The sequence below is a fragment of the Chenopodium album genome, chromosome 14, assembly GCF_948465745.1.
Source record: "Chenopodium album chromosome 14, dcCheAlbu1.1, whole genome shotgun sequence".
In the NCBI taxonomy this organism is placed as follows: Eukaryota; Viridiplantae; Streptophyta; class Magnoliopsida; order Caryophyllales; family Amaranthaceae; genus Chenopodium; species Chenopodium album.
Genome location: NC_137847.1, coordinates 3,163,528 through 3,180,770, shown reverse-complemented (window position 1 = coordinate 3,180,770; position 17,243 = coordinate 3,163,528). Strand labels below are relative to the sequence as shown.

The 17,243-nt window shown below is 35.9% G+C and overlaps 2 protein-coding genes across 2 annotated transcripts; both read left to right on the top strand.

Moving 5' to 3' along the window:
* The first annotated feature begins 1,342 nt into the window (after positions 1 to 1,342).
* Positions 1,343 to 6,106, top strand: LOC145578577 (FRIGIDA-like protein 4a). The gene is made up of 3 exons (XM_081635880.1): positions 1,343 to 2,270; positions 4,938 to 5,113; positions 5,214 to 6,106. The coding sequence occupies exons 1-3, from the start codon at positions 1,418 to 1,420 to the stop codon at positions 5,853 to 5,855; spliced, it is 1,671 nt and encodes a 556-aa protein (XP_081492006.1). The 5' UTR covers positions 1,343 to 1,417; the 3' UTR covers positions 5,856 to 6,106.
* Positions 6,107 to 7,026: 920 nt separating this feature from the next.
* On the top strand, positions 7,027 to 17,222 carry LOC145578576 (DNA mismatch repair protein MSH7-like). Its single transcript, XM_081635879.1, has 17 exons — positions 7,027 to 7,380; positions 8,146 to 8,677; positions 8,801 to 8,896; positions 8,989 to 9,044; positions 10,064 to 10,130; positions 10,998 to 11,093; positions 11,174 to 11,305; positions 11,398 to 11,431; positions 11,519 to 11,566; positions 12,066 to 12,265; positions 12,353 to 12,479; positions 12,571 to 12,848; positions 14,004 to 14,198; positions 14,549 to 14,956; positions 15,086 to 15,182; positions 15,750 to 15,877; positions 16,597 to 17,222. The coding sequence occupies exons 1-17, from the start codon at positions 7,043 to 7,045 to the stop codon at positions 17,071 to 17,073; spliced, it is 3,309 nt and encodes a 1,102-aa protein (XP_081492005.1). The 5' UTR covers positions 7,027 to 7,042; the 3' UTR covers positions 17,074 to 17,222.
* Positions 17,223 to 17,243: the final 21 nt, after the last annotated feature.

Sequence of the window (17,243 nt, the reverse complement as noted above, 5' to 3'; positions counted from 1 at the left end):
ATCAACGTAGGTAAAATACTGTAGTTTTAGTAATTTTTATTCAAAAGTTAGTAAATTATTTTTTTTATTTTTTTTTAAGGAAACAGTTTCAGATGTTAAAAACAAAGATTTTAGAGAAATGTAAGTATTAATAAATTTAGTTCGTAGTGATTTTATTTATTACTTCCTCCGTTCTGTTAATATTGCAACAATGGACTTTTTGCACCATTTATTACTCTTATTTGACTATATAATATGATTTATACGCTAAGCAAAATATAGTCATGTGGGATCTTGTTGGATTTGTCTCATAAAATACTTTCACAATATCAACTTTTTATAATTTTTACTATTACACAATTATAGATATTTAATTAGCATATAAAATGTACATTGGGATGCGTAATTTCCTACTTGTTGCAATATTAATAGAACGGAGGAAGTATTTTTTTTTAATGAATGTTCATTTCCATTTTGATAAATGTTCATTTATATGTTAATATGCTGTCATTCACATATTAATAGATGATTAATATAATTAAATGTTCATTCATCGATATTCATTTTCTTTTTGATAGCTTAAATATTATTTGCTAAATTGCAGATCAAGACGAATATAACAAGAACTCATTACATAATTATTTTTTTTTAAAAAAAATAATAATTAAATGGAGATGTTGATTAGTTTGCTCATGGTCAATTCAATTGTACTGTTTTTACATAATTGACTATGAGCAAACTAATCAACATGAAATGGATCAGAAAAAGGTTTTATTACAATTAACAAACAATTAAAGAGGTAATTTATGGTCAAACTTTATAAAATTTGATCCAAAATATGACAATGATTTAATGAGCCAAAGAACATAATATACGAAAACTTTTTATTGAAGGTGATAACCTTTTAATTATAAATATTTTGGAGGATAAAGCACATTGTCCTTGGAAAATACAATTGCTAATGAACGACATCAAGAAGTTGTTGGCTCACTTTGAGGTTGTTTCTTCTTGCCATGTGTATCGAGAAGCTAATCGTGTAGCAGATTATGTTGCAGCTATAGGCCATCGAATTACAGGCTATGTAAACATTGGCCCTAATGTAGATGCTAAGTTTTCTTATTTTATTTCTTTAGATAAGTTAGGGTACAGTATTGAGAGAAGACTTATCTAACTTTTGTATTTTTCTTATAAAAAAAAAAAAAATTGAGGCAAAAGGACAAAGGGAGTACATTGTACAATAAAGAGACTGTAGATAACTAGAATGGGCTGGACTATGGTAAGATATTAATGGGTCGTTTAGCCCAGTATTCTCCCTGGAAATATAGGCCCATTTCAACAAAATATCATCTTCAACATTTTTCCCTCGCATAGTTCATCAGATTGTCACCTTCTCTTCTCCACTGAATTTCTTCCTTTCTCTCTCCTCCTTCCACCATCAATGGCGGCAACAACAGCTAACAAAGTCCATAACATCTTCGAAAATCTCGAAGCTCAGAAAGCTCTCCTCTCCAAATGCACCGACCTATACAAAGCCCTGACTTCTCATTTCACCAATCTCCAACAATCAATCGATTCCAAAACCCTAACCCTAGAATCAAACCTCCAAAATCTCGATTCAACCCACCAGAAATCTCTCGAAGACCTCCATGAACGCGAAACTTCAATCCCTGAACGGTTGATTTCTCTCTCCTCAGAAATTGAGTCTAAGAAGCAATCCGCCATTGCCGAGGTCGAGAAACCTCTAGATGAATCCGCGCCTTTGTCGGAAGTTCTCAGGTCTTTGTGTAGAAGGATGGACCATAGTAATTTGCTGAGGTTTGTGGTGGGTAAGAGGAAGGAAACGGCGTCGTTGAGGTGGGAAATGAGGGAAGCGCTGAAGGAGTGTGTGGACCCTGAGAGGATGGTTCTAGAAGCGGTGAAGGAGTTTTTGGCGGCGAAGGAAGCGGGAATGCGAGGAATGGCGGATAAGCGGTGGGCGTGTGGGGTGGTTGTGACGGGGTTGTTTCCGGCGGAGGAGTTGAAGAAGAAGAAGAAGAAGAGTGTTGGGGTTGATTTTGCGAGGAAGATGGCGGAGGAGGTGGTAAGAGGTTGGAGAGAGAAAACGGAGAAGGTTGGTGATGGGGAAGGCGGTATGGGTTCGGCCGAGGCGGCGATGTTTCTGCAGATTGTGGTGGGGTTTGGATTGGAGGAGATTTTTGAGGAGGAGTTTTATAGGAATATGGTGGTGGAGTTTGCTGCTAGGAGAGATATGGCTAAGCTTGCTGTTCCCATTTTTGGTGATCAAATTGCAGGTTTGTCTTCTTACTTTAGAGGAGTTTGTTTAATTGTATGTCTTAAATTATGTTGTTTATTAACTTTTATTGTGTCATAATTGACAAAATAGAGTGACATTTTTGATTGACAATTAGGCAGAATGTTGAAATTAGAGTAACTATGGTATTTTTATTGAACGAACCTATCTTGTCTGAGAAATTGTGTGATGTTATCGAATTAGTTTGTTGTGTCAAGAATAGGTCTTTATGTTTATCAAGAGCTGAAATTTATGACGAATTATGCAGTTGGTATTTGTACGAGGGGGATATAGGGAAGAGGAATGTAGGGTGTGTTATTAACTGATAGTGTTTTAATATATTGAGATGAGGAAAGTCTTGTTGTCATTGTGACTCCGAATAACGTCAGGTTAGAAGGGAATGTCTGAGAGATTGAGTATGGAACTGAAGGGAATGTCATTGTTTTAGCTGTAATATGTAAAAGCTGCTGCTTTTTAATTAAGTTTCTAGGTAAGCTGTGAAGAGCTAAAATGATCTAATTGCATTGTTAGAAACACTTGAGCCAGTCTATTTCTTCTTTTTTTTGGGATAATGAACATATTGCAAATCTTGGCTCTGTAGTCTAATCACTCTAATGTACATGAACTTCATGTATCTTGCGTTTAGTGGAGATAAAAAGAAGGAAAATGGCCATGCCATAAATTTTGTTGGACTTATAGAATGCTTGTCCCGTTTGTTACCTGGTAAATACTTAATGAAAGTGCTGAATGATAGAGCAAAAGTGTTTTGCTTTTTATGTATTCATATTTCACTATTCACAACCATAAAGAGAATACTAAGGCAAATGTATCTAGGGCCTTTAGGTTTACCTTGAAATGAAAATAAAATGTTGAAAAGCATCACCTTTTGGACTTGTGGAGTGTTTAGTTCATTAGGAGCTCAATTCTAAAAGTTACAAAGTATAATCATGGAATATCAAGATTGTCAGCTATAATCCAAAAATAATCAGACTAAAAAATTCTACAATTTGTGTTTTCATGTTGTTATGGTTGTAAAACGCCGTGCTACACACTTACTGACTTATACCCACGAGATGTCACCTCAGCTACACCACAAACTGTACTGTGACCACGATCATGGTCATGACTGCGGACATCTTGTAACCAAATATTGCTGGATATTCCCTTGTTATAATCAACCATCTGAGGTTTCGAGCCACTGTTTTCTAGTTGCACCTTAGTTATACCTTCGTGTAATTTGAAGCTCTGTTGAAGGTGATTTTCTTTTCATATAGTATTGGGATATATCTTTATGGTCAATAATTGGTGAGGGGATTTTGATAGACTTTATAAATACAAAGTTGTTGAATACTGAAAGTTTGACATTGGTAACCATCATCACCTTCATTGCAGAATTTCAACCCTGTTTCTCCTACACATAATTATTATAGAAATCATTGCTTGTTTGGATAAATAATATGTTCCTTTATTGTTTGGAGTGAGACAGATTGTGTGTATGCCGCGATGGTAGGAAACCACCAAGCTTGGTGGCTTGGTGCTGTGTATCCTACACACTTTTATTTTCTTGGATAAATAGACGGTGTACACATTTGAGTTCTTGGTCTAGAAAGAATTCGAAAGTGTATTCCTGATACGGAGTAGGAGATTAGGAAGTTGTCAATGTAGACACTGATAAACGATTTCATAAGCAAGACTGTCTATATGGATATATTGGACCTTCCATTGCAACAAGGGAATTAAAAGCTTACAGTTAGCTTGCCTTTGAATTATCATAGCTGCTAGACCCCATCTGCCAAGAAGTGTATATATTCTATCAGAATGGAAAGGTTTGATGATCTGTTGACTAGACTAGACAAAGGTATTTGAGCATATATTCCCATCTCTTCTCTTGACCATTCAGCATTGCTGATTTGAATTGATGGAGAAAATAAACTAAAGCATACCTTACGTGCCCCCTCTATTGAGAAATATGGGTTAAATGTCTCACGAAATTAATTTTTATACTCATTTGTCACACAAAGCTAAGTTTTATACTCATCTGTCACAAATCTCACAATTGACAACTTTTATACCAATGTGTCAAAGAGGTGCTACCTTTTATACCAATTTGGTTATTTGGCCATAGGTAATGAGATTGTTCGATATTAAGCTGGAAATTCTTCAACGTAACAATGCTGAAGCGTATTGGTTTCATATTTACGTTTTTTTTTTTTTTTTTTTTTTTTTTTTTTTTCCAGTTTCTCTAATGGGGTTGACTCTCATCTTGCTTTCCTTTCTACCTGTTCTTTCTCTGTCTTCTTTTTGTTTTTTAGGGAGAGAGAGAGTTGGGGTGGGGGAATGGTTAGTGGGGATACAGCCATAACGGCCATATGGGTGAAGATTGAATATTTAGCATGTCTCTCATGCCTTTGATGTCTGTGACTTGATCATATATGCAATGATGCTCTTGGAACACTTTTATTTTCAGAGTTTGGGATTACAAACTGATTTAGTTAAACCATGTAAAAATTGACTCTTGTTGACATATATGTTTAAAGTTGTATTAGCACTGCTGCAGCACCATTTCATGATTGTTTCACTGGTGCATGTATATTCCTGCTACCCGTGATAAGCCATATGAGATAAGATGCATCTTGTAAAATTTCATAAGAAAATTTTCTTCTCACAGATTTGATTGATCAGTTGGTAAAAAATGAAAAGGAAGTTGAAGCAGTATATTTTGTTTCTGAGTCTGGCTTAATTGAAAAGTACCAGCCTGTATCCCTTCTCAAGTCTTCTTTGCGTCATGTCAAAAAGAAAACCACAGAAATACTGAAGAAAGGCAACCGTAACGCTGGTGCAACTGTAAGCTAATTTGGATGATTCTTGTTTTTTCCTTTTTGTTGGATTTCCATATTATTTTTGCAATTCTGGTTCTGACTACAGATATTGCTTGACATCTCAGGATGAAGCCAACACTTTTGAGATGAATTACATCAGGTCTATCATCAGATGTGTTGAAGACCATAAACTTGAGGCTGAATTTTCTGTTAATAGCTTGAAGAAGCGGCTTTCTTTGCTGGAGAAAGCAAAGTCTGATAAGAAAAAAAGTTCTGCATCCAACAGCTCCAAACCTTCTAACAAAAGAGCTCACAGCAGTGGGGGTCCACCTCGGAGCAGAGGTGCACCGCCTCCACGTCCTGCAAAAATGCAAAAATTCCGGAGTCCGCACCCAACGTATGGTCAGCGCGAGGCAGTCTCACGCTCACCGGCTCTTAGCCCAGTATCAAGATATCTGGGCCACTACAGTTTGTCTGGTCAGACTGCCTATGATCCAGGTCTCACTGCATCAACTTATGGGGCAAGCTTACCGAATCAGACTGCCTATGATCCAGCACTCACTGCAACCACTTATGATCAGAGGTATGGTGCTTCTCTTGCTCCAACTGCTGACCAGGTTGCTCAACAACAGTATGGAGTAGCTGGTGGCAGTGCTCCTAGTCCTAGTGTTGGGCCACGACTTGTCGGTTCTTATGGATTACAGAGTGCGTATGGAACATGTGATTATGGTGCCACCCCGATATCTACTTATCAGCCTCCTTACTGAAAATAATATCCGGTACTAGGAGTAGACATGCTGATCCTAAGTTAGTACTAGCATAGAGTAGAGTTTACACTATACATTTCAGTCCAGTAGGTGGAAGCTGTACATTCTCTCTACTTCGGAGTTGTATAAATTTTTATTTAAGAAAGGAAGTTTGGATTGCCTTTTTTTTTTTTTTTTTCCCCAAGGCTAATCCTTGCTTTAAAATACTTCCTCCGTTCTATTAATATTGCAACAATGGACTTTTTGCACTATTCATCACTCTTGTTTGACCATATAATATGATTTATACGTTAAGCAAAATATAGTCATGTGGGATCTTGTTGGATTCGTCTCATAAAATACTTTCACGATGTCAACTTTTTATAATTTTTACTCTTACACAATTATAGATATTTAGCATATAAAATTTGCTTTGGGATGCGTAATTTCCTCCTTGTTGCAATATTAACAGAACGGAGGAAGTATAGGATTTTTTTTTTTTTCAAGGCTAATCCTTTTCTTGTTGCCTGCATGCCTGTGCCTGTGCTAGAAGGTTTTTGACCCCATGCCAATCTTAGGTATTCAAAGATAAGATGATATGGATAGGAAGACCAAGTTAATTGTTGGATAATGGATCACCAACTCTATTCCTCACCTTAGTTTCTTTTGTACATTTTGGGGGATTTTCTCTTTTATCTTGAAGGATTATGATTGAGGGCTAAAATTAACAAGAACTTCTCAACCAAAAACCTTAAGATTCTTAATTGTATATGACATTCTAGGTAGCAAAATGTTTTAAAATTACATGCTACTCCCTTAGTTCCACAATAACTCTTACAATCAAGTTAACATATGAATAATGAAAAAAGTTTTAACGTGTCAATTATTTTGAGATGAAAGGAGTATTTTACAGGTGCAATCGTTTAAACTATGAAGTTTATGCATAGGGCGCAATCATCTAAACTATTTAGCACATTCTATTCATAATTTCGTATATCATTAATTCATTACTCACTTTAAAAATTAGGAAGAAGCCAAGTAAAATTAGGGCAAAGGGGCAATCCAAATTCCAAATTAAACGTGGCATAAAAATGGCGCCAAAAAAACTTCCTGCAAAAATTCTGGCGAACACTTATATGGTGGCTACTTAAATTCACACCCTCAAATCTTCTACTTTCCCACCTTTCTTCTCTTTCTCTCTCCTCAAAATGCAACGACAAAGGTCAATCCTCTCCTTCTTCCAGAAACCCTCGCCGGAAAACCGCAACTCCACCGCCGGCGATAAGCTCAACGTCGCCGGAAACCGCCATAGCCTCCTTTCTCAGCCGAGCTTCAATGGCGGTCCTAAGAAACCTAACAACACTGCTTCGGCATCATCTATTTCTCAACTTGAAGAAATCCGAGGAACTGACACTCCTCCCGAGAAAGTTCCTCGTCAAGTTCAATTTGATGATTTAACTCCTACTGATAATAAGAAATCTTCCGTTTTCTCTAGTATTTTGCACAAATTTGCTAAAGTTGATCCAATTGACAGAAATTCTCAGCGGTTCGTTTTTTTTCTACTTAAACCTCGCATTTCTAGGGTTTTTATTTTGATGTTTTTGTTGTTTTTCGTTCAATTTTCTTTGTTTAGATGAATTTAATTGAAATTGCTGTGTAATGAGAATCGATGAATTAGGTAATCCTAGTGTTAGTATTGGAAAGAAGGATTATTTGTGGATGTGCTGTTTGGAATTATTCTGGAATTGCAATTTTGTTTATTTTTTTTAATGATTCAGTTGTTATTATATTGGCGTTTTATAGCTGCTAGTTTTGTTAATTGCTTTGAAATGTTTTTTCAATTGTCTGAGCTCATTGAAGGATTCTGACAATTGATAGGAGCTGTTGAATTACTTCATCTCATTCTAATTGTCTGGCTTCTTTTGTGTTGTGTTTAAACTGTAAATCATAATCTTCTGAAGGATAGAAATTTAATTTTTTTTGGTGAAATGTTGATTCCAAAAGCAAATCGGAATATTTAAATGGTACGTTTTAAAATCAAAATCTAGAAGGTATTCGTTAATGAAAGACAGAAAGACTTGGCCATTCCTAGTTTATGCTCTCAGTAGCTCAAGGTTGTTACTGTTGCACTTCAAAATGTGGAATATTTAAGTTTTCTGCCTTGTAATTTGCAGACTGTCTTTAGTGCCATTATTGTCTATAGAGTTATTGTACCATTTCTCGAGTTTTTTTTTTTTTTTTTTTTTTTTTTTTTTTTTCATTAGTCGATCTTGTGCTTGCAGTACATTCATTTGAGTTGTGACCCTTGCAGGAACCAAGAAAATGGTGGATCTTCGGTTGTTTGCTCGATGTTTGATATGTTTAATGAATGCAACAAAGTGCCCAAGGAATCTGGCTCTTGTAAGGTTCCTGAAAATAATTCTAATGGGGCGCTTAACAAGGACTATTCAGTGAAAAGCAACTGTGACTTCATTAATCTTGAACCAGAAACCCCATTGGGCCGGCCCTTTGTTCCACGCCTAAAGCGAATTCAAGAGGATTGCACTAATTTTGGCAATAAAAGTGATTTCAACCTGACAAACTCTAGCAAAAGAGTGAAATTTACTGAAGATTCAAAACCAGTTAACAAGAGTCCTCAGGAGGTAACAGAAGTAGTTAGTAAGTTTGAGTGGCTCCATCCTTCAAAAATTAGGGATGCAAATGGAAGAAGGCCCAGCGATCCTATGTATGATAAAAGGACACTATATATACCACCTGACGTCTTAAAGAAAATGTCAGCATCACAGAAACAGTACTGGAGAGTGAAATGTCAATATATGGATGTGCTGCTCTTCTTTAAAGTGGTATGTTCCAGTTTTAACTGGATTTTCTCCGATAGTGTGTAGGCTAATAACACAAATTTGTTTATATTACTATGTTAAAGTTCTCTCTTTTGAAATTTTTGGCTAATATACTGCTCCATGTAGGGAAAATTCTGTGAACTATATGAGCTAGATGCTGACATAGGGCACAAGGAACTGGATTGGAAACTGACCAATAGTGGTGTGGGGAAATGTAGACAGGTATATTTGGCTCTTCTACAATTTGTAAGTTGCAAATTCTTGGTTTAGCGGCTTTAGTCAATTTGTGACATTTATTTGTCGACTCTGTTCAGGTTGGTATTTCTGAAAGTGGCATTGATGATGCTGTGCAGAAGTTGGTTGCTCGAGGGTAGGGAAATCTAAGCTTCACTCATTTCTATTTCCATCCTGTTTGTGTATAAATCGTAAATGTTGCTTATTCTGTTTTAATCCCATTTCTGTGTGAATCTTGACCATTTTTATTGGTGAAGCTGCAAAAAGGTGAATATATACCTTTTGATGTATGATTTTGTTGCCTACCTTTTATCTGGTTTTTCAGCATTATTGTTTGAAATGTGTGTGAGTCTGCATATAACTACTATTTTTCTTATGTTGAGTGGCAAATTGCCCTAGATTTGTGATTATTTTTTGGAGTTATCTCTTCCTCTTCAACATTATCTTGGATTTTGGTTCATATTGAATTCTTTTAGAAAAATGCTGAGAGGCTTTTTGTTTATTTGTTTGTTTTATTATTATTTTTTCCTAGTCTACAAAAGAACAATGTAATTTGCTATAAAAATCTGATACTCTCTCCATCCTTTGATGTTTGCCCCACTTGCTTTGAGAGTCAATGTTTAAAATGTTGACCAAATATTTTCATTAACCTATAAGGGGAAAAAAATATTTTGATGAATCTTATTTCTTTTTATATTCATCGTAGCATTTAGTTTCTTGATATCTAATTATTATTTTTATTTAATATTTTTAGTAATATGTAATTTAAGCTATAAACAGTCAAATAAGGTTTAACATTAAGGAATGGAGGGAGTACTGAAGTATTCAGCCCGATTAGCTTCTTGCTTTCTATTGTTTGGCTTGTTCAATTCTTCATTGAGTTTTTTTTTTTTTTTTTTTTTTTTTCCCTTTTTTTAATCAATAGTCTTGTTATCTATCACCTTTCAATTCAAGACTTTCTATGCGTAGAAACTAGAAAGTTTCTCTTTTGTAGAATTTCCACAGTTCTGGACTTTGGGATTGCTCATGTGAACAAACCATTTCTTTCCTTCACATAATCTCATGCTTTTGTGAAGGCATATGTAAACATTTCACTTTTGTGTAAATTGCTTGTTTGTGTTACTTATTTTGAAATTTGAAAATTTGTCATTCAAGGTATAAAGTTGGACGAATAGAGCAGCTAGAGACATCTGATCAAGTTAAAGCAAGGGGTGCTAATGCTGTAAGTCCTCTCGGGCCTGTCTTAAGGTTTTAAAGTTGTGTTATTTATGACATTATCTGTGTTTGGACTTTGGTTTCTATCCTTCCAACCTCATGTATTATCCAATTACTTCTCTTGATGAAATTCATCTTGCCTACCCAAAAGACAAGCAGTTTGGTGCAAGAAGATTATTAAGACGAGTCAAGTAATTTTTTTATTTTTATTTTTATTATTTTTTTTTTTTAACAGCACACAGGTCACAAGAAAACTGGCAAGGAATATGTGGCTTTGTGTGAAACAAATACTTGATAATTTTTCTTTTTCCCCATAGATAGCTTTGCAAGATAACATTAATTTCTTTGAACTTTTTACGACCTCATCAGTGTCATGCAGTAGTAATGCAATTTGTTGGATATGGGTGATCAACTTTATTAACTGTGTTCATGGTTCAGTTCAATAGCATCATGGAAGATTAGGGATACTGCAATTTTTATGGATCCATCTATCTAATTATTTCCTCCTCACACTACTTTTGGTTCTTGAAACTGGTCTTGTAAGAGAAGTGATTAGTATAGCAAGTGCAGAGATCAGGTTTGCACCTCTAAATGTTCTGCTTTCCGCCTGTGTCATAATCATCAATTCATCATATGTTAAACAGGAATCTTGTTTGGTGACTGGAATAAAGCATGAATACCACTAAAAAATGCCCATGTAGAGGAAGGTTGACTAACTGGAACACCCAAGACAATTCTTTCAAGAGCTTTTGCTTGAAATCTTGATCCCCACTTCTCTTTATTATTGCAGAACATTCTTATGTCTCTTTTAGTTTGAGTTTATCGACTTGTCATGACAATTATATCCTTAAATAATTACAATCATGGTTTTCAGGTTATCCCTAGAAAGTTAGTCAATGTGATCACACCATCAACAGCAGCTGATGAAACCATCGGCCCTGATGCTGTCCATCTTCTGGCAATAAAGGAGGTTTGTCGATTTGAAGTCAACTAATTTAATTCACTCTTCTTATTCCAGATTTTGTATCATTTTATTTTAAAATACTGCAGGGATCTTGTGGGGTGGATGGTGGTACTTCAGTATATGGGTTTGCTTTTGTTGATTGTGCTGCATTGAAGATTTGGATTGGTTCTGTCAGTGATGATGCATCCTGTGCTGCTCTGATGGCCTTGTTGATGCAAGTATGATCTTGAATTTCATGATAAATACTCTTATATATGTGTGACTTGTGCAATTGAGATTTAACTCCGATACTCTGATTTTTTGATTCTAGGTTTCACCAAAGGAAATTATTTATGAAAGTAGAGGTAAGTATTATTTTGTGGTTGTATCCGTCAGCATACTTTTATGAATTTTTTTTTTTTTTCCTCCCTCACCTGTGAATTCTTTTACAGGATTATCAAGAGAAGCTCAGAAAGTGCTTAAAAAGTACTCATCTACAGGTTTTACTACTGATCTTGTAGATTTAGAGTAGATTGCTTTGAGATAATTCTTGATTTTATAACAGACTTTCCCTTTCAGCATTAATTGCTGTATTTTCTATACTAGCTCTCTTGTAGTTAAAGTTTGTTTGTCAATGTGCGACTAGTCATATGTATATATTCTGAGCAAGGTTGTTTTACCAATATAATGTCCAGGAATCTAGAATGCTCACATGTACTTTTCCCCACTAAACATTTAATTTGAATCAAATCTAACTAGGAACTACCCTTGACCTTTGTATTTTGCGGCTAGAGTAAGGATGCTACTGAGTTGATTACAGAGGGGCCTCACTGAGCTGGCTCAGCTCTGTTGCAGTCTTACTCCTCTTTATGGCAGGATATTGAGTCAGGGTGTCAAAGATGTAGCAAACACTTATATTTTGGCTATATGTTTATCACTTTAACAGTGATGTCCAATACTTTTATTATGGAGTATCCCTTAATTTATGAATGGTTTCAGGTTCCATGGGTGTACAAATCACACCCATGCTTCCAGTTAATGGTTTCTTGGAAGCCGCAGAAGTGAAGGCTGTGATCCAGACAAAGAAATACTTCAAAGATTCTGGCAACCTCTGGGATCATCTGCTTGATGGTGTAACAAATCATGAATTTACCTTGTGTGCTTTGGGCGGTCTCATTGATCATTTATCAAGGTTGATGGTATGTTTACTACTTTACTGTTTAATTTGTTTGTTATAGTACAATTTTGTCAGCATCTTTTACAATCCTTGTTGCTTCCTTTCATAGTTGGATGACGTTTTATGCTATGGAGATGTGTTGCCATACCAAGTATATAGAGGTTGCCTCAGAATGGATGGGCAGACACTTGTTAATCTTGAGGTTTTTCAGAACAACGCCGATGGTGGTTCAGCTGGTGATCCTCTGGAACTTGAATGTATTAAAATGATTAACAATATCATGCTGCTTCAATGTGTATATTAAGAGTTTAATTCTTTTGATTTCAGGTACATTATTCAAATATCTTGACAACTGTATAACTCCTTCTGGGAAACGACTCCTGAGGAGCTGGATTTGTCATCCACTAAAAGACATTGATGAAATCAATAATCGGCTGAATGTTGTTGAGGCCTTAATTATGCGTTCTGAAATCATGTTAATCATAGCACAATATTTGCGCAAGATTCCAGACCTGGAAAGGTTGCTTGGCAAGGTTAAAGCTATGGTTCATTCACAAGCTATACTCACGTTGCCCTTGGTAGGAAAGAAAACATTGAAACAGAGAGTAAGGCCGCTTCTATTTTGTTTCATCTGCACCGTCTCAATTGTATACTTGCATTTTGAGACCTCTCGCTTTGTGAAACTGAGCTAACCAACCTTATTGATTCAACAACTCTGTTGATGTGTCTGAGTTGATGCTTTTATCAGGCAAAAATAAGTACAATATTACATAGCATGTAGAATTAACTAACAATGTCATGACGGATTTGAAGAAGGATTTTCAATTCACCAGATGTTGTCTATGTTGCTTGTGCTCTTTATTTCACCTCAAGTACCTAGTTGGATTTTTGTCACTCATACAAGGGTATGGGCATTTTGACACTTGATTTTGGGCCGAAATTGTGAATAGTTGTGTCAGATACCTGTACACTGCCCATGTCCAGCATGAGTACTTGTGGTCAACATTATACCCTAGTTCAAGTGACATAGCCATGTCATATGACTGAAATATATTTTATTTCATCTTTTTAAGTGCTGAATTTTTGTGAAGATGAGAGGGTTCTGAACCTTCTCTGCTTGCTAGTGGAAGGATTGATTAAATAGCTTGTGAAATCAAGTTGATGTTTTTCTGAAAAATTAAAACTTTCATTTTTAAAGTTAACGCATAATTCTGTCAATTTGTTACCGACTCCATTGCTCACGTCACCAATTTTTGTAGTTTTATGGAATCTGGAGTGCTTCACTATGGTCATTGTTTAGTTTAAATATTTGCATCAGTATGTAATCATAGAAGTTTGTGCTTGTTTTATGTTGCTAGTTGACTCAGCTTGCTATCCAATGTATTTACCGCAAATTAAGACCCTAGGCATTCTAGGGAGCTAGATGTGTTAATTGAGAAAAGTGACCTTATTTATGAACTCTCTGATGAGTTCAGAGAAGATTCTCTACCATAAGTTCCTTTTTTAAAATTTTATAGGTTTTTTTTTTTTTTTTTTTGATGCACCAAACAAAATCTTAAAAGAAGGATTCAATCTTATCCTATACATGGTCAGCTTGTGTCTTACCACATTGCTGAAATGGCAAAGTATATCATTAAGTTCCTTGAAGTTGTGTTTTGCTCCTCTTGGCTAATCAATTACGAAGTTTTATTCATCATGTGTTGCTGCCTTTTTGCAGAGAAATTACCATATATAGAAGCTTTATGTTTGATATGGTGCAGGTGAAAGTATTTGGACTAATTGTTAAAGGTTTGCGGATTGGGATGGACTTAATGAATGTGCTATACAATGAAGAGGATCTCATGTCACTGATATCAAAAATAATGGACCTACCCCAGCTTAGTGAGCACAATGCACATAGTGAGTTTCTTAGCCAGTTTGAAGCGGCTATAGATAGTGACTTTCCCAAGTATCAGGTTAGTTTCTTTCGGATTGGTGCATATTGGTTTTTAGAAAATTTTGCATTAGGTGCTTGAGATACAAAAACAAGAATGATCTAAAAAGCTTTCTGTTTTTTCTAATCTTAGAAATGCCCCTTCCTTCTTGTCATGTTATGCACCAAAGATACAGTAGAGGCCTCCTTTCCAATAACCATGCTATCATCATACATTTAGTAGAATAAGTCACCTTTACTGCTATACTTCCTCAGAAAATCAGAACAACCTATTCTCATCATATTTCTTGCCTACATGCCTGAAAGGCTGAAATCTAATTTTGTTAATGTATTTTTTTTTTATATTAACTAAAAGTTTATCAAACATTTCAGGATCATGATGCGACAGAAGCTGAAGCGGAGACGCTTTCTATTTTGATTGAGCTGTTTGTTGAAAAAGCTAGTCAGTGGTCTCAAGTAATATTTGCTCTCTGTTGCATAGATGTCTTAAGATCTTTCGCCGCCATTGCTATTGATTCAAGTGGATCTATGTGTCGACCTTCTATATTACCCCAGTCAACTTCTATTGTTTGCCAAAATAATGAAGGACCTACATTGAAGTTCAAAGGATTGTGGCATCCATTTGCCCTAAGAGAAAGTGGGTTGCCTGTGCCAAATGACATAGTTCTGGGTAAGGATACAAATGCCCATCTTCCGCGGACTTTGCTGTTGACTGGACCAAACATGGGGGGCAAATCCACACTCTTGCGTGCAGCCTGTCTAGCTGTTATATTGGCACAGGTTTTTATATAATTCGAATTCTTTTAGGTTTAATGAAGGACTGCCTGTCTAGCTGTTATATTGGCATAGGTTTTTATATACTTTAAATGGTCACATATTTCTAATTTTGTTGCTTAAATTTTCATTCAGCTTGGATGCTATGTTCCATGTGAGATGTGTTCTCTATCAGTTGCTGACATTATTTTCACAAGGCTTGGTGCAACTGATCGGATTATGACCGGTGAAAGTAAGTTTCACAATAGCTTTGATTTAGTCTCTGGTGCAATTAGATATAAGTTGATTGGATTGCCATTTAATGGTCCAAGTCATAAGCCTTCAGCCTAGGAAGAAGTTGCTTGTAGCTACATTGTCTGTCTACCTGTCTTGATCAATAATGGACTGCTAAGAAGATAGTGCATCCAAACCTCAAACAATGCACTCTTAGTCAACTACTGGCTTCTGTGCTTTGTCACTGACATAATATGAACTTTCCTTTCATGTTAATATTATAGGTTATGTCGTATTTGTTTTTTTTGTGATAAGTTATCTGGTTTGCCTAGAAATTCATTGCTCATCTTTAAACTGGCTATTGCTATCTATTTCTGTGCAATACTGCCTGATATAAATGTACAACAATTACATCAACTCTTTTACTTTAGAGTTATACTTTTGTATTTTGACAAGGCTCCCTGCATATCATGTTATACTTCTCAACGGTTGAGCTCCCTGTGATATCACTATTTCGGTTTATCATATATGCATCATCTTGTTTCAGGGTACTGTTGAAACTTGATAGTGCTGAAATAATCTGCAGGTACATTTTACATTGAGTGTGCAGAAACAGCATCAGTTCTCCAAAATGCAACACAGGATTCTCTTGTCCTTCTTGATGAGCTAGGTCGAGGAACAAGTACTTTTGATGGATATGCCATAGCATATGCTGTAAGGAACTCTTTAAACTCTCAATTTCAACCACAATTTTTAGTGATTGGTCATAAAGTGAAATATTCTGCCTTGGCTTTAAATGGTCTACATGATGTGCCAAGCTTCTAAATTAGTTTATTGTATTATAATAAATACCTTGTCAATTGCATCACTTGCATATGCTAACTGCTGAAGCTAATATCATGTGGATCCACAATCCACATCACTCAGGTTCCAGTATTAGTGGACTATATCACTATAGGTAGCTATGTGCTCCTGAAAGTCAAAACTTGGGAGTAACATAATGGTTTAAACGAACATTTGATAGATTTGCAAGTTGTTCAAAGGGAGTGGATTTTCTGCTGACGTTAATTGTTATACAACAAATGGATGTCTGAGATTGATATGTATTGCAGCTTAAGACACAGTGACACACTGGCACCCTCACAGATGGATTCACACATCACCAACAAAGTTTTTTTTTATAATTTTCAGAGATCAAACTGGATATAATAATGAATCTTCTTTTATGGTAAAACCAACAATTGTGAGTAGACATGTAATGGAAATTATGAATAGTCTGTCATGGAAGAGAACAGTAGCTTGTCATATGTGATCAATGTCTTGCCCTGCTTTGCTTGATAACATTGGTTGGCAGAAGTTAGTCTATTTTGAGAACAAGAATTTAATATAGTTGCATATCTTTGATAAGTCCATCTTTCTGAGCTTCTCTGCAGGTGTTTCGCCATCTAATTGAGAAGGTGAACTGTCGTTTGCTGTTTGCCACTCATTACCACCCGCTAACAAAGGAATTCGCGTCCCATCCTCATGTTTCTCTGCAACACATGTCTTGTGCTATGAAACCAAGATCCTCCACTGGAGAGGACTTTGATTTGGTGTTTCTCTACCGACTTGCAACTGGAGCTTGTCCTTCAAGCTATGGTTTACAAGTGGCTCTTATGGCTGGTATACCCAAGCAAGTAGTTGAATCGGCTTCGACTGCTGGTGAGGCAATGAAAGAAATGATAGGGAAGAGCTTCAAGTCAAGCGAGCAAAGATCAGAGTTCTCAACCATCCATGAACAATGGCTAAAATCCATACTTTCTCTTGCATGTTGCAAAGACAGTAATCCTGATGATGATACTTATGATACCCTGTTTTGCTTATGGCATGAGCTAAAAATCTCATATAAGAACTCTACGGCTCCGTTATAGAACAATGCATTGTAATCTATAAGCCATTAGGGGTTTCAGGAGATGTTCTTGTTAGGTATTATGGGCTAATTGTGAAGTGGTAATCTGTTTGGTGTAAGATTTAGAAGAGTGTATGTACTCTGGTGTAAAGGTTATTAATGTATAGTTGCTTGCTACTTGTTCTATTTTTC

Bases quoted from the DNA above. Each gene is read 5' to 3' on its own strand.
- LOC145578577 (XM_081635880.1), top strand. From the start codon at position 1,418: ATGGCGGCAACAACAGCTAACAAAGTCCATAACATCTTCGAAAATCTC. The intron at 2,271-4,937 runs GTTTGTCTTCTT...TTCTTCTCACAG, and splicing joins TTTTGGTGATCAAATTGCAG to ATTTGATTGATCAGTTGGTA. The intron at 5,114-5,213 runs GTAAGCTAATTT...TTGACATCTCAG, and splicing joins ACCGTAACGCTGGTGCAACT to GATGAAGCCAACACTTTTGA.
- LOC145578576 (XM_081635879.1), top strand. From the start codon at position 7,043: ATGCAACGACAAAGGTCAATCCTCTCCTTCTTCCAGAAACCCTCGCCG. The intron at 8,897-8,988 runs GTATATTTGGCT...GACTCTGTTCAG, and splicing joins GTGTGGGGAAATGTAGACAG to GTTGGTATTTCTGAAAGTGG. The intron at 12,480-12,570 runs GTGATCCTCTGG...TTTTGATTTCAG, and splicing joins CGCCGATGGTGGTTCAGCTG to GTACATTATTCAAATATCTT.